The sequence below is a fragment of the Podarcis cretensis genome, assembly GCF_951804945.1.
Source record: "Podarcis cretensis genome assembly, chromosome: 7".
Taxonomy (NCBI): domain Eukaryota; kingdom Metazoa; phylum Chordata; class Lepidosauria; order Squamata; family Lacertidae; genus Podarcis; species Podarcis cretensis.
Window position 1 is genome coordinate 9,299,614 of NC_137176.1, and position 13,970 is coordinate 9,313,583.

Here is a 13,970-nt window from a genome sequence, read left to right on the forward strand (position 1 = left end):
ATATTACCAACATCTTTTTAGGATGCCATAAATTTTAGTAATAGCAGAACTTAATACATATCAGCAATTTAGTTTTGCAGAGAACTAATTAAAAAATGGACAAAAATGTATATGCATTCATTTAGTTGATGGTCTTCCGTACTAGAAACATTCATGGTTAGCTAAAGCTCCTGTCCCATATAGACCAGGAAGTAGTGCTGGAACGGTCTCTCAGTTTGGTATTCTGTTTCTCATTTTTCAAATCTTAGATTCAGTTCTTCACATTTCTGCAACAGTCTGCATAAAAAAAAACCCTCATGCAAATCCTTTCGCATTTTTGTGTTTTTTTATGCACACTTTTGCCTAAATTATATACATGCATTTTTGTAAGCACTGCTTGGAAAACTGCACTGCAGATTCAGATACATGTGAATTTCAAAGGATTGCTGTATTCCAGTTCTTGTTTTGATAAATTTGGCTTTAAATGAGAACTGAATCAAATCTCTACCCTGCCAGCAATAAATTCATTGAACTCAGTGGGGTTTATTTCTGAGAATGGTTATGTTTGCACTTTAAGTTCAGTGGTGGTGTTCAATAGAATTTTTGCATGTACTAAAAATGCCTTGAGCTTCTTGGAAGAAGTACCATTCCCTCTATTTCTGATGTTCAGGAAATGAGTGCAGCTTCTTATAAAGCAAAAATGGCACTGCCCACACGCAAGCTGGGAATGTAACAGCAGGTATAGGGGTCTGCAGAAGAAGAAAACATATTTAGGAAGAAGTTGGGAAAGATTCAAAGGATGCTCAAATGTTCAGTGGCCACAGCATGCTGACTGGCTGTTGAGAGTTCAAAAAATAAATAAAAATGGTGTGGATGAGGAATGTGACAGCTGGAATCCTGAACAGGGAGTACGCAAGTTGCAAATTTTGCTGCAGATCTGTTTCAGAATACAGAAGTGGGAGAACCTAAAGTTGAGCATAATCCTGAAAAATAACTGGGGAGGATCCTCAGAAATGTTGCATTTTGTGAAATTAACCCAATTCGTAGTAGTTTTTACACTTTTTATAAATAAACAGTAAAATCTCATTCAATACAAAATATATAATTTCATACCATTTTTGTTTCCATTAACATAACTTTCAGAAGAAATGCTTTACAAACATTTTATTCATAAAGTTGGTTTTCTACAAAATGCCCTGAGATTTTTTGCATCCTTTCAATATTTGGTTTTTTGTTTTTTGAAATTTCATTACAATGTCCATATTTTCTTAAAAGCAAGCATCAAGCTAAAGCCCTTTACTTTAGTGTGGGGGATGGGGAAATCATAATACACTTGTACAAAATCCGTAGACTTGTCTTTTCACTTATCCTCAAGCCAGTGCTTATGAAATCTATTTTTAATATTAGTTTCCCTTGCAAACATACTCTGTAGCTTAATACTCTTTTATGTATAGAAAAATGTCTGATATCCAGACTAGCTCTCACTTCTTGGAGCTTAATCCCATTACCCCTTTTGTGGGACATCTGTTTTCCACCCCAAGAAAACTACCTTTTCCATATTTTAAACCTGTTCACAGATTCTCTAAATCTTTCCTTACATTTCTTGACGTATATACACTTTACCATATCAGTCGCTCTCTAGATGATTTCTTCTCCTTTAAATTGTGTCATTCAGCTGGCCCCAATACAGCAACTTGACTTTTCTATTGATCTCAGTAGTGCTATCATGAGTCTCAGCCTCAGTTCAACTCTTGCTTTTCACAGGAGACCCTTGCTTCTGTTTCTGAGCTGCTTCTGCTTTTTTCTTTTCTTCCTCCTCTGCCTTCTTCCTTTCTTCCTTCAGCTCTTTATACCTCCACTTAGGAATCTGCAGATAAGCCCCATCACCGGCACTGCTTTTTCGCCTGACTTTCTCTGGCTGGAAAGTAGGTGGAGGAGCCTTGTTGATTCGGACTTTGGGGATGACGAATCCTGGGCGCACACTGCTCCTTCTCAGCAAGTGTAGTGGCAGCAAGCTTGATTTCCTTGGAACCACAATGCTAACCTGAGGTACATTTAGACTGAAAGGCTGGAGGCTGGCTCGCCTTTCCTTCTTTTTGGAGACTAACATAACTCTGGAGTTCTGAAACAGCTTCTCATAGCTGTTAAAATGGTCTTTGCTATCCATAGATTTGATTTCCTTGGCTCTTTGTTTCCTAAAGATCTCTTGTACAGCAGGCCTGCGTTTCCCTATGCCAGGCGGACTTCCAGGGCACACGGTCCTACAAGCTATGGCAACAAAAGAGCTCCTTAGACTTGTCGTCACCCGAACCATATGATCAAGGACACCATCTTCTTCAGGGCCTTTGAAACCTCTGGAAGCTATTATTGATCTGACGCCTTCCGAGATCTTTTGCAAACAGGTCTTTGGCTCTGCAGCCTTGGCAAGAAGTTCTTTCAACTTTGGCCATTCTAGCTCATAGTGGTCACAAAATTGCTCAGCACATGGCTTGTCCATAAGTCTTTGCATAAGATAGGCAGATTCTATTCTTCCTGTGAAACATGCCCATTCCTGAGATGTGAATCCACGGCCTGGGTCTGTGGCATAAATGTTTGCCCCTCAAAGGAGAGAGAGAGAGAGTTAGTTTATTATTATTATTATTATTATTATTGTTGTTGTTGTTGTTGTTTTTTAAAAAAGTGCAGCTGACCACATTATATAGGTAAAGCTAAGGATATCCTGAATTTTGTAAGATATTGCGTTAGGAAACTCTGAAACCTTAGCTGCTTGACAACTCTTATTTTGACTGTCAGTTAATATTTTGATAAAACAAGCCAATTTTACTTTGGTTTTTTAGCTACACAAATTATTTAGATATTTACTGCTCAGTACAGAACTGTAGTGAGAGCCAGCAGATATTGTTATGACCCCATAGCTACACCATCAGAAATTAGAGTGATGTTTAACATGTGTCATCATCACAACACAACACAAGTAAGTGCTGCCTGACCTTGCATTTCATTGTCTCATTGAGCTGGAGTTTTAAAAAACACTGTATCAATCTCAAAAGTCTTAATGAAGTGCAGTTTTGTGATAATCTCTGAGGTATTTTAAATACTTTTTTAATTCAAATCCCCAGTAAAGAATGTTGTGGAAGAGTGTATTGTGAATGAATGGTTTTTCTAGGTTTTGTTCCTAGGAAAACATGATTCTACCGTACACACGCTTCTCACATTAAACTTAAACTTCCATTTATCTTATTTTGTTACAGCCCATGGCAGGGGTGGTAACCTTTTGTAGACTAAGGGCCACATTACTCTGCATAAAACTGTTTGTGGCACCCTATTAGTGGGCATGGCTAGATCCAAGCCAGTGGCGTAGCATGGGTTGTCAGCACCCGGGGCAAGGCAAGTAATTTGCGCCCCCTAACCCGTGGATTTGCGCCCCCTAACCCTAACCCCCAGATGTTGTGCCCGGTGCGGCCGGCACCCCCTGCACCCCCCACACTACGCCACTGATCCAAGCTATTTCCTGTAGATACAGATACAGTCGTACCTTGGTTCTCAAATGGAATCCATTCCAGAAGTCCATTTGATTTTTGAAAACCAAGGCGCAGCTTCCGATTGGCAGCAGCAGCTTCCTGCACTCCATTGGAAGCCACGTCAGACGTTTGGCTTCCAAAAAATGTTCGCAAACCAGAACACTCATTTCTGGGTTTGTGGCGTTTGGTAGCCAAAACGTTCGAGTCACAAGGCGTTCAAGAACCAAGGTACAACTGTATCATAATTAAATAAGTGTATCTCCACTCAAGTTTCTCCTTTACTTTTCTTCAGCCTTTTATTTTTCAACATTTGTTTTCAGCATTTGTTTTTAACATTTGTTAAATGATATTGCGGACTACATTTTAATCTGTCCTGTCTCTGAAAAAGGCAAAAGGACCTCTGTAATCCCAGAAGAATGCAAATAGTGTCAATGCCTAGTTGAACAGCAAAATTTCACATACAGCTATTTAAAACCTCAAACTTCAAAATGCAGTTACATCCCCAAAACTGCATGCATGCTATTGCAAAATGCATGGATTATTATTATTTCTATATTTGCAAGGAACAAAAGTCTGCTGAGAAGTGTTTCCCTCTGTGATGATCTTATTGCAAAAGAACTGCGATTGACATAACATCAAACCCACCCCAGAGGGCCAGATGAAATTTTGCTGTGGTCACATTTGTCTACACATATTCAGTTTTAAATCACTTTATATTACATTTGCACTTGCATTTGAAAGCAGAGTATCTCTAAATGTAGCAAATTACAGGTGTAGGGTTTGCAACAGATAGATATACAATTAATGGAAGGATTGCAATTCAGAAAAAGAATGGTATCTAAGGGAGTCTTGCTCCTATGCTCCTCTTTCTCCCCCCCCCCACCCCGCCTGCCATGTAAACTGTACACCACAGTCAGCTCCAAAAACGGACTGGAAGGGGGAATGGCCAGGAGACTCGGAATGTTAGGTCTACAATGGACCTTTCATTTTGCAGATGAAAGCAAAATTACACATACTAAACAGCCAACAAAAAAGTACCAGTAAAAAACAAACAAAAGCTATTGAAAGGACAAATGGAAGAGATGTGAATAGTGTTTGCTGACAATTCCAGCACACCAGATGGCACAGCCAGAAACCCAAATCTGTGGATTTAGGCTAATCTCATGAATGGTTAAGAGGTTAATTTGAGATTACATCTGACCAGAATAAGAGTCAGTGAAAGGTATATCTATCTGAAAACATCCAATGCCAGACAGGAAAAGGAGGAAAGGTGATAGGAAGATGTGTTTTGCTGACCCCTCCTTATCTCTACCCTTATACTGGCAAATACTAAGGCACACTACTCTATATTCTGCTAAATAAAAAATGTTGGCTGTGTTTTTGTTTTATATTTATTTAACAACAAAAAATGGCATTATGTATTCCTCCTCATGTAATTTTCTGCTGTTTTATCTCAGGTGAACTCAAAGTAGTTGACTGCTTTTCCTGCTCTAGGCATTGAAGTTTTGCTACTCCATGTGTGTACATTCCCAGCTGTTCTTAAGATTGTATTTCAGGATCAAGTGCACCAAAATTAGGCTGTTTACCTGTAATGGTGGCCATCTGTGCAGTCACACTTGAGTGTAAAACGTTTTCAGGAGTTTATAATATGTTAGTCAGGGGGTTAGTATTCCTGTCCCCTCCTTTGAGGGAGAAGGGTTGGCCTGAAACAGGTGAGGCAGTTGCCTCCTGTTCAGTTCCTTCAGCCTTGCCATGATGATTTCAACGAACTGACGGCACCAGCAGTGAAGAAACTACATGAGCTGTGACTGCACAGATGACCAATCAAATAACGCAATTTACTGGTAAGCAACTTGTCTTTCCTGTTTGATCTCTCTCCAATCGCACAGATGGGTGACTGGAGCACACCTTGGAGTGTGTGCTGGTACCATCACTGAAAGAGACTCTGAAGATAATATGAACATTTATCCCACGGAACACAAAGATTGAATCAAGTAATAAATAATACTAATGGAATGAATAGTAGAAACAATACAGAGCTCAGGTAATGTTTTCTGTGTTATTGTTGTCGTAGGACTAAGAAAAGAAATGAACGGAATATGGTATTCTCAGCTCCAGCATCCTCTCTGCCTAAATGAGGAAATTCTACCAGTAAAGCTGTAGATAAAAAATACTGAAGATTATCTGCACAGTAACCACAAATAAGTCTTCTCTAATAGCTTGTCAATTTTTTGCTGTATGTTCTTTCTCAGGAAATCTATTTGGGATACAAGATTTGCTTTAAACACTACTGAAGTATTGCAGTGACTTCTTTAAAACTAATCCCACATGAACATAAATAAGGTTAGGTACTTTGCTACCTGGGTCACACATGAATATTCAAGTCCTCCTTCCAAGTGTCATGGCATTCTATCAATCATTCTGAATTACACTGAGTCTGAAAATCAGCATGTAAGAAACGTGTCCATCTCCACTTAGACCTGATTTTCCAGAGAGAAATCTAATATTACAAACAGGGTTTTTTTCAGAATAAGTAACCTGAACATCCCAGTCAGTTTGGAATATTAATATTCCATTAAATTAATACCGCTACACATATTGCAATATTATCTGCAAATGAAATATGCTTGAAGTATCTGAGCTGAGATTTCCAGCAAAAAACATCAGAAAAGCTCCAAGTTTATAGGAATTTTGGGGCCCTTCTTTTTTAAAACGGCAATATTAACGTAGATGTTTCATAGCTTCATTTTTCAACTCATTTCAGTATGAGTAAATTGGTCATGTAACAGCCTACTCAGAAGTAAATCTTATTGAATGAATGGGTCTGACTCCCAAGAAAAGTTGGGTTAGGCTCTAGTTTTACAAATATTTCAAACAACTGTGGGAGTCCACAGCAACCTAACTAGCATAGGAGAAATTTGCAGCTGAGAATATTTGTGCAATTGCCTTTAGATGGGTTGAAATTGTGTATCTTACCATTTTACCATATGTTAAACCATATTTAACAAATGGAAGCCTTCAGGTATTTGAACAGAAGAACATATTTGTATCTCGTGTGAATTCCTGTTCTGTAATATTTGATAAAAGCAATAAGTAATCACTATGGTTTGCCCTGGCTTAGGGATACTCTCTCAAAATAAGGCCGCAATAGCTTAGCTCTGTTTCTCCTGAGCCTTTTGGCAATAAATCCATGTTTCATCCTCTTTAGCACTCTACAAGCTCCATTATTTCTTGCAATTGCTGAGCAGTCCTTAATCCATGAATTATTTCTAAATATAATGTCTGGCCAGTAGCTGCCATCCTGACAGCTTCCCTAAAATGAGCAGAAGTAATAGCCCATCTCCACATCACTTTGCTATTAACCCGTTTCCTGATAACCTGAAATACACAAAAAACACTCTGGTCTCCATGAGCTATTGAAATAACCCTGTGAATAAAAATTGTAAATTTTCAAGAGGTGTGTTTTTAGTTTTTTATTGTTATTGCAGATATTTAGTAACACTGTCTTAATTATGTTGTATGCCCCCCCCTCAGCCCCCAGTTGGAAGAGTGATATAGAAATTTTTAAAAATAAGCATGCGCGCCTGCTGCCACTTAAAGTCAACTTCAGAGGCTCTGCTCCATCCTTATGTAACATCAGAAGATGGGCACTCAAGACAGTCTTTTTTGGTGGCAGAACCACAACTGTGAAATGCCTTCTCTGTAGAGACATGCCAGGGCTCTTCTCTTTTAAGCTTCAGCTGATTGCTGAAGACTTTTCTTTTTTCTATTTCAGGGTGCTTTTAATATAATTTTAGTATTCCAAATGTTACTCTCTGCTTTTAACTCAGCTGCTTTGTCTGCTTTTCCTATTGTGTTTTATGAAAGTTCTGTACTATGCAAACTTATTTTTGCGAGGGTTAGTACAAGTTCACTGGGTTATGCCTTCCATTTAAACTGAGTATGTAAACCCTGCAGGCACTGAAAGGAAATTTCAGCTGCCCTAGATCGTGTTTGGTACTGCTTTTGCAAAATATGGTAGAATATTCATGTTTATAAATAAATTAATGAATTTAGTTTACTTAATGAGATCCATTTGTAGAAAATTCAGTGGTGGAAAACAACAATAAGCAACAATGGTTTTGCATTTCTCTCTCCCTCTCTCTTTGTCCAATCTGTAATTAGAGTAGGCAGGGCTGCCAACAGAGTAAATATCAAGAACTGCAGTCCTTCATTTAGAAGTGGTCTTTACAGTAGTTCAAGGGAATGAGGATAATGAAGCATAGGATTTTTCTATACCTGCCAACATTAAAGCTCTGATGCATTCACTTCGGCCTTGCATTGCAGACTTCATGAGTGCAGTAAATCCAAAGACATTCCTTTTCTCAATATCAAGGCCAGGATAATAGTTTAATAAATACTGTGTAATAGTAATATGTCCTACAAAAAAAAGAATAAAAAATATCAATACAAAAGTGTATTATTTTCAAACCACTGTGAATTCTACTTGTTTTATTTTAACTCTCATATTCTGAAGCTTCAGGACAGATCACACACACTCCTCAGAGTCAAAAAACCACTAAACTATCATCATCATCATCATCATCATCATCATCAAATTTATTATTTATACCTCGCCCATCTGGCTGGGTTTCCCCAGCCACTCTGGGCGGCTCCCAACTGAATATTAAAAACACAATACAGCATTAAACATTAAAAACTTCCCTAAACAGGGCTGCCTTCAGATGTCTTTTAAAAGTAAGATAGTTGCTTATTGCCTTGACATCTGATGGGAGGGTGTTCCACAGGGCAGGCGCCACTACCAAGAACTATAAAATGCTATGGCTTGGTTCAATCCTAAAATAAGGAAGTTAACAAAATGGGTTTCACCCTCTCCTTCCCACACAGTCACTGGTGCTCCCTGAATATGTCTCTCTGAATGGTTGGCAAATACACATACAGATCAGTTACTTCTTTTCCTTAGAAATGAAAGCTATGCAAAATTTTGTTTGCAGTATATTAACTGAAATTTAATGGAAAGTTGATTTGGTCTATCCATATTCCCTATCCCTGCTCAGAAGGATAATTTAAGCTAATCATGGCAGAAGGTGGGTTCTAGGATGTAATGCTCATACAATTTAGTGCCAAGTAGATTAAAGCAGTACTTTTGAGTTATGCCTGGAAAGCTATAGGAAGCTAATTGAAACACTGGATAATGAATCCAGTTTCCTCCTAGCCACTCATTGCCATCACATGCAATTTCCAAATAATCACCAGTGGCAAGCCAAATAGAATGCTTGAGAGTTATAAATATGATTACATTAATGGTAATTTGTGAGAGTCTATGGTAAGCGGAAATAATAGTTTAAAGATCTGTTGTTGCCTTGCCAGCCATAGGAGAGTTCAGTTTCCCAACTCTGCTGTAAAACTCTGGTCATTAAGCTTCTCCTATACTGAACTAGCAACAGGACAGATTATGAACTAAAATGACTGAGTAAGTACCGTAAATAAATAAATAAATAAATAAATAGACACAGTATATATATTCTTAAAAATGCTTTTAGCAGACCATATCAGGCATAATCTCCAGCAGAAGGTCTGCCTGCTTTGCCAGTATCACTGAAATATGTAGAGTGGTAAAAATCTATCACAGGCTAAAATTATAAACGCTAGGGAGCTAACAGTCTGAAGACCAATTAAACCATCAAGCCCTTGTAATTGGACTGACAGAACAAGACAAACATCTAGTGCCATTATTGCTCATTCAGAACATTTCCCCCCACTTGTCATTTGTTGTATGATGGGTTGATGGTTTGTGTAATAATGTAGTCTGTCAGCCAGCTGCAACAACAACAACTTAATTACTGTAAGCGGTATAAAAAAAGTTCCCTCGTCTTATTTTGCAGTCCAGTTAAATAGTCTGCAATACATGTCAGTCAGTTAAATTTATCCAAGAATGTTTATGAAGAAGTTTCATACAAGCAATTAAACAAAATCCATAGCAGAACATCTGGTACAGTTTTAATGATCAGTGGCTTCATGGCACCCAAACAATATTCTAGAAGGAGGAGAGCTGCATGTTTATCTATTAAAGCAGCTTTAATTACACTCAGGTATTTTATGGACAGCTGTGCTCTTTGGTTGCCTCTTTCCTAACTGGAGCCCTTTTTTAGAGTCCTTCTACCTACCGGTAGATAGCGACAGGGTACAATAATGCAAAATTATGAAAGAAGTGAAAATGTCAGGCATTCATTTGCAGTGTCTCTACTTGCCCTGTTCTTAGGGACGTTTCTGATTGAACTTCTGATATTTTCCCGTCCTTATCATGCGCTCATGTCCTTTTGAATTGATCAGCAATGGGCTCTGCTGGAGATCCTTACTGTTGTCTGATCACCCAACCCCTAACACTCTTAAAAGGTAAAGGTAAAGGTACCCCTGCCCGTACGGGCCAGTCTTGACAGACTCTGGGGTTGTGCGCCCATCTCACTTAAGAGGCCAGGGGCCAGCGCTGTCCGGAGACACTTCCGGGTCACGTGGCCAGCGTGACATCGCTGCTCTGGCCAGAGCCAGAGCCAGAGCCAGAGCCGCACACGGAAACGCCGTTTACCTTCCCGCTGGTAAGCGGTCCCTATTTATCTACTTGCACCCGGAGGTGCTTTCGAACTGCTAGGTTGGCAGGCGCTGGGACCGAGCAGCGGGAGCGCACCCCGCCGCAGGGATTCGAACCGCCAACCTTTCGATCGGCAAGCCCTAGGCGCTGAGGCTTTAACCCACAGCGCCACCTGCATCCCCTAACACTCTTAGGCCTACATAACTTCAGAACACTCCTAGACTTTCTAGGTAATTTAAAGTACAAAAATCAAGACATAGGCATGCCCAACTCCACAACAACCACTTTGGAAACTGCTTTTCTATCATTACTAATTTATATCACTGGTGCTCTTTGAGCACCAATGAGTCACTAGAAATGAAAAAGCAACCAAAATGTTCCTGCAGAAACCAGGCACCTGATCCTTACAAATAATATCCTTTCAAAGGGCTGCATTAAGTGCAAAGTCCTACTGCAATCCATGGGAAATAACTTCATTTCTATAAATGAATATAGATTTTCCTTTCAATGTATCTTTTCCCTCCTATTTCTCAGGTAAAGGGCTTCTGATAATAATTGTTCACAACTGCATTAAAACTATTTCATTACTGAGGTGCCCAGTATTGCTGACATTCTGAACGTGCCCCTAACTCCTTAAGCTTCTTTTTACCTGAGCTGAGACCTGTGCTAATTTCCTCATGGTAATAAAAGAAAAATCATGCCAAATAATTTGAAAAATCATGCCTCAGCAGACTCTCGGCCTTACTTTGCCACCTGCAAAATGGGTGGCAGCCCTTACAGAATTGTTAGAAATAGAATCTCTAACTAACAGAAAAGGCCTCACTATTTTTGAGTAAAACTGAGTAAAAGTTAGTAGCAGCATTTTCATAGTACATGCTTCAACATTAGAATTTGGGGGTTTACATCACTGTGCCCTCCAGATGTTTTTGGGCTCCCGGCTCCCACCAGTCCCAGCCAACATGGCCATTGGCCAGGGATTATCGAAGCCGTAGTCCAACATCTGAAGGCCACCATTTTGGCCACCGCGGTGCAATTCATACATGTGCACTAAGGACATAAGGCTCAGGCTGTGTAAACACCAATCCCTTTGTAGTACCAAAGCATACTTTTTGTCACTCTGGAATTGTTCATGGTCGTCCTCAGCATGCTGCTTTCAATCTAAATCCTGCCATCGAGAAGGGTGGGTGGGTGTGGTTATCGGATAACCATTTGAAAAACCTCCATTGATTAGGTTATCAATGCCTTTTCCTCCCTGCATATGCCCTGGGTGAATTAAGAAGGGAAGGTGTAGATACACTCCCCAATTGCTGGAACCACCTTCATCTGTTTTCAAATGGACACACTGTGGGGAAATGCAGAATCAATCTGCACTGAACTTTTATTTTGGAATGAACCAACCAGTTTTTCAAAATGCACTTTTCAGGAGCAAAAATATGCACTAGATCTAGATTGTGTGTGGACTACAAAGAAAAAGGAAGTACTCAGACTCTCACTGATTCTAAAATAAAATGTCATTCATATGCAGTCTCAGTCCTCCAGCTCAATATTTCACTTTGGGTAGTATTGAGCTAAACAGCTGTGCTAGAAATAGGATTAGAGCTAGTGCAATGGGATTTCCCTCCTTTTCTGCACCCCTCATGCCATACCCAAAGCTGTTCCAGAGGGTTGGGGAAACACCCAGAAGAAATTTGGAGGCCCAGAGGAAGAGGTTTTTTTCTGTTGCACAAGGATAAATCCTTGCACTGACAAAACAACCTGCTTAACACTACTTTGAATACAGCCCTGGTAACCTTTTTTAAAAAAAAGATTTGTTCTTTAGTCTGAATTCAGGCACAAATGGTTGCACTATTCAGACTTGCAGTTTCAGGTGCAGTTGCTAATTCAAGTTAATGGCAATCAGTTAACTCCATTTAAAAGCTCTTATAGAAAACAATCTTTATATATGCTCACATTTGAAGCAGCAGGAGAAATGCAAGATGCTAGTAAGAATTTCTACTTTTATGAACTCTTTTAACATAAGGTATCTGGGCTAGGGGAAAAGATTGCCAATACAATGCACAATTAATTCAGAATGTTAATACTCCATGAAAAAGCTTAAACTTACAACTGCTTAGTGCTCTTTCAGTTGTGGGAGCAGTTGCAGACTTCTGAAAGCTGCCAACAAATGTAGCTATCTGAAAAAAGGGCAAGAGAGAATTGAGCACAGTAACTATAGGATAGAGGGATGGCTCTCCTATGCAACTGTAGCTGGTTAACAGAGAAAAAGTAGGAGGCCAGATCTGGACGTGGACTCAGCTGAAGTGTTCCTTTCATCAATATTGGATTCAAATGAGTTCTAGGTTCCTGTTCAGGAGCTTCTTCTTTTTTAACTTATAATTTCAGGTGGCAACAGTAAGCCTGAAATTATGTGTCCTAGGGATGTGTAACTGTGTGCTGTTTTCAAGACAGTTTAACAGTGGTATTAAGACCAGAGATGCAGAATGAAGTCAACAGAAAATAGCAATGTTGGGATCCTGGTAGAGGGGGAAGCAATTGATGTGACATGGAAATGGAATAGAAGAAATGACAGGCCACCCTCAAATTTTAAAGTGCTATGTTGAAAAAGAATCAGCTCTTAAAAATCTATAAATAAATGCAACTTTAATTAAAATGCATAAATTCTTTATAAGGCTGTTTCAAATATATGTCTATTAATTAATAATAGGACTTTGGCAATTGTGAAAACATAGCTCCAATTCTGCCAGTACTAAACTCTACAGTGCAACAAGATCATGCCTGAAAAAAAGGTTTACTGTGAATGCGCCAATCTTTCCCACTTTCCCACGTGGGAGAAACGAACCACAATACGAAGCCAAGGGATGTTCTTGGCTTCCTGATCATTGCTAATTTGAACAAAACAAACTATGATCCCCAGTTAAGCTAGGGATCATAGTTTGTTTCTAGAACCAAACAACAAAGATGGTGAGAACTCTCAACTGTGGCTTACTGCAAGGATGGGAAAGCTTTTTTCAGCTAAGGGCAATCTTACCTGAATGGAAAGCTGTCAGAGGCCACATTTCTAAAGTGGGCATGGCTTCTCAAGAACCCAGTCCCAGTCCCTTCTTTGCAGACTTCCCTTCCCTTACCGAGAAACATCTGTAACACACACACATCTCCACTTCTCTCTCTCTCTCTCTCTCTCTCTCCACTCTTTGCCGGTCTCTCCCTTTCTTGTCTTTTACACACGCTCTCACTGCCTTTTCTCTCAGGAGTCCCTTTCCAGATCCTCTCACCACTGATTAGCCACAACAATCACTTCACCCCAAATATTAAGTAGACAGAAATAATCCTTTTTGCTTTTGTTCTTCTGCAAACCAGAGACAGCCACGCCTGGCAAGAAGCAGCACCCACCTTCCCCAGCAGCAACCCTGAAAAGGCAGGAAGTCCTTAAAAAAAAAAAAAAAACCTTCCTCCAAGGTGGCACCGACATGTCTTAGCAAGTCCATGAACATTCTCCCTCTCACCAGTCATGCTTGGAGCACGTTCAGGGACAATGGCTGTGGAGGACTGTGTGTAATATGTAGCCATTTCTGGATCCACACAGGAGTTAGGGCTGTTACCACAGGGTGGGATGGAACTCTGTCTGGTTGAGGGGATTTGATTTGTTTAGTTTTGCCCCAAATTTACTGGTGGTTAATTGAACTGGGGACTGGCTAGCCACTTAGGAAGGATTACCACACTACCACAGTCTTTGCTTGACTCTCCGTGCTTTGGTGGGTGTCCCCCCTCCCCCAGGAACAAGCCTAGTAAATTGGGTTGGGGGCTGGCAGGTGACTCTGGAAGGCTTGGTGGACTGGATCATGCATGCAGACCTAGCCCCAGCTTACGCAGTGATATGTGAT

General features: G+C 39.9%; 1 protein-coding gene across 4 annotated transcripts in view; it reads right to left on the reverse strand.

Moving 5' to 3' along the window:
• Nucleotides 1-13,970, reverse strand: part of ANKRD33B (ankyrin repeat domain 33B) — a 36,033-nt gene continuing 22,063 nt past the window's right edge. The window contains exons 3-4 of one of the 4 annotated variants that reach the window (XM_079983976.1): nucleotides 7,779-7,919; nucleotides 1-2,556 (exon numbers count right to left, since the gene is read on the reverse strand). In XM_079983976.1, coding sequence (XP_079840102.1) covers nucleotides 1,724-2,556; nucleotides 7,779-7,919 — 974 coding nt within the window. In that variant the 3' untranslated portion in view covers nucleotides 1-1,723. Of the gene's footprint in view, nucleotides 2,578-7,778; nucleotides 7,920-13,970 lie in introns of all 4 variants that reach the window. The other 3 variants (XM_079983975.1, XM_079983978.1, XM_079983977.1) reach the window with 3 other exon arrangements.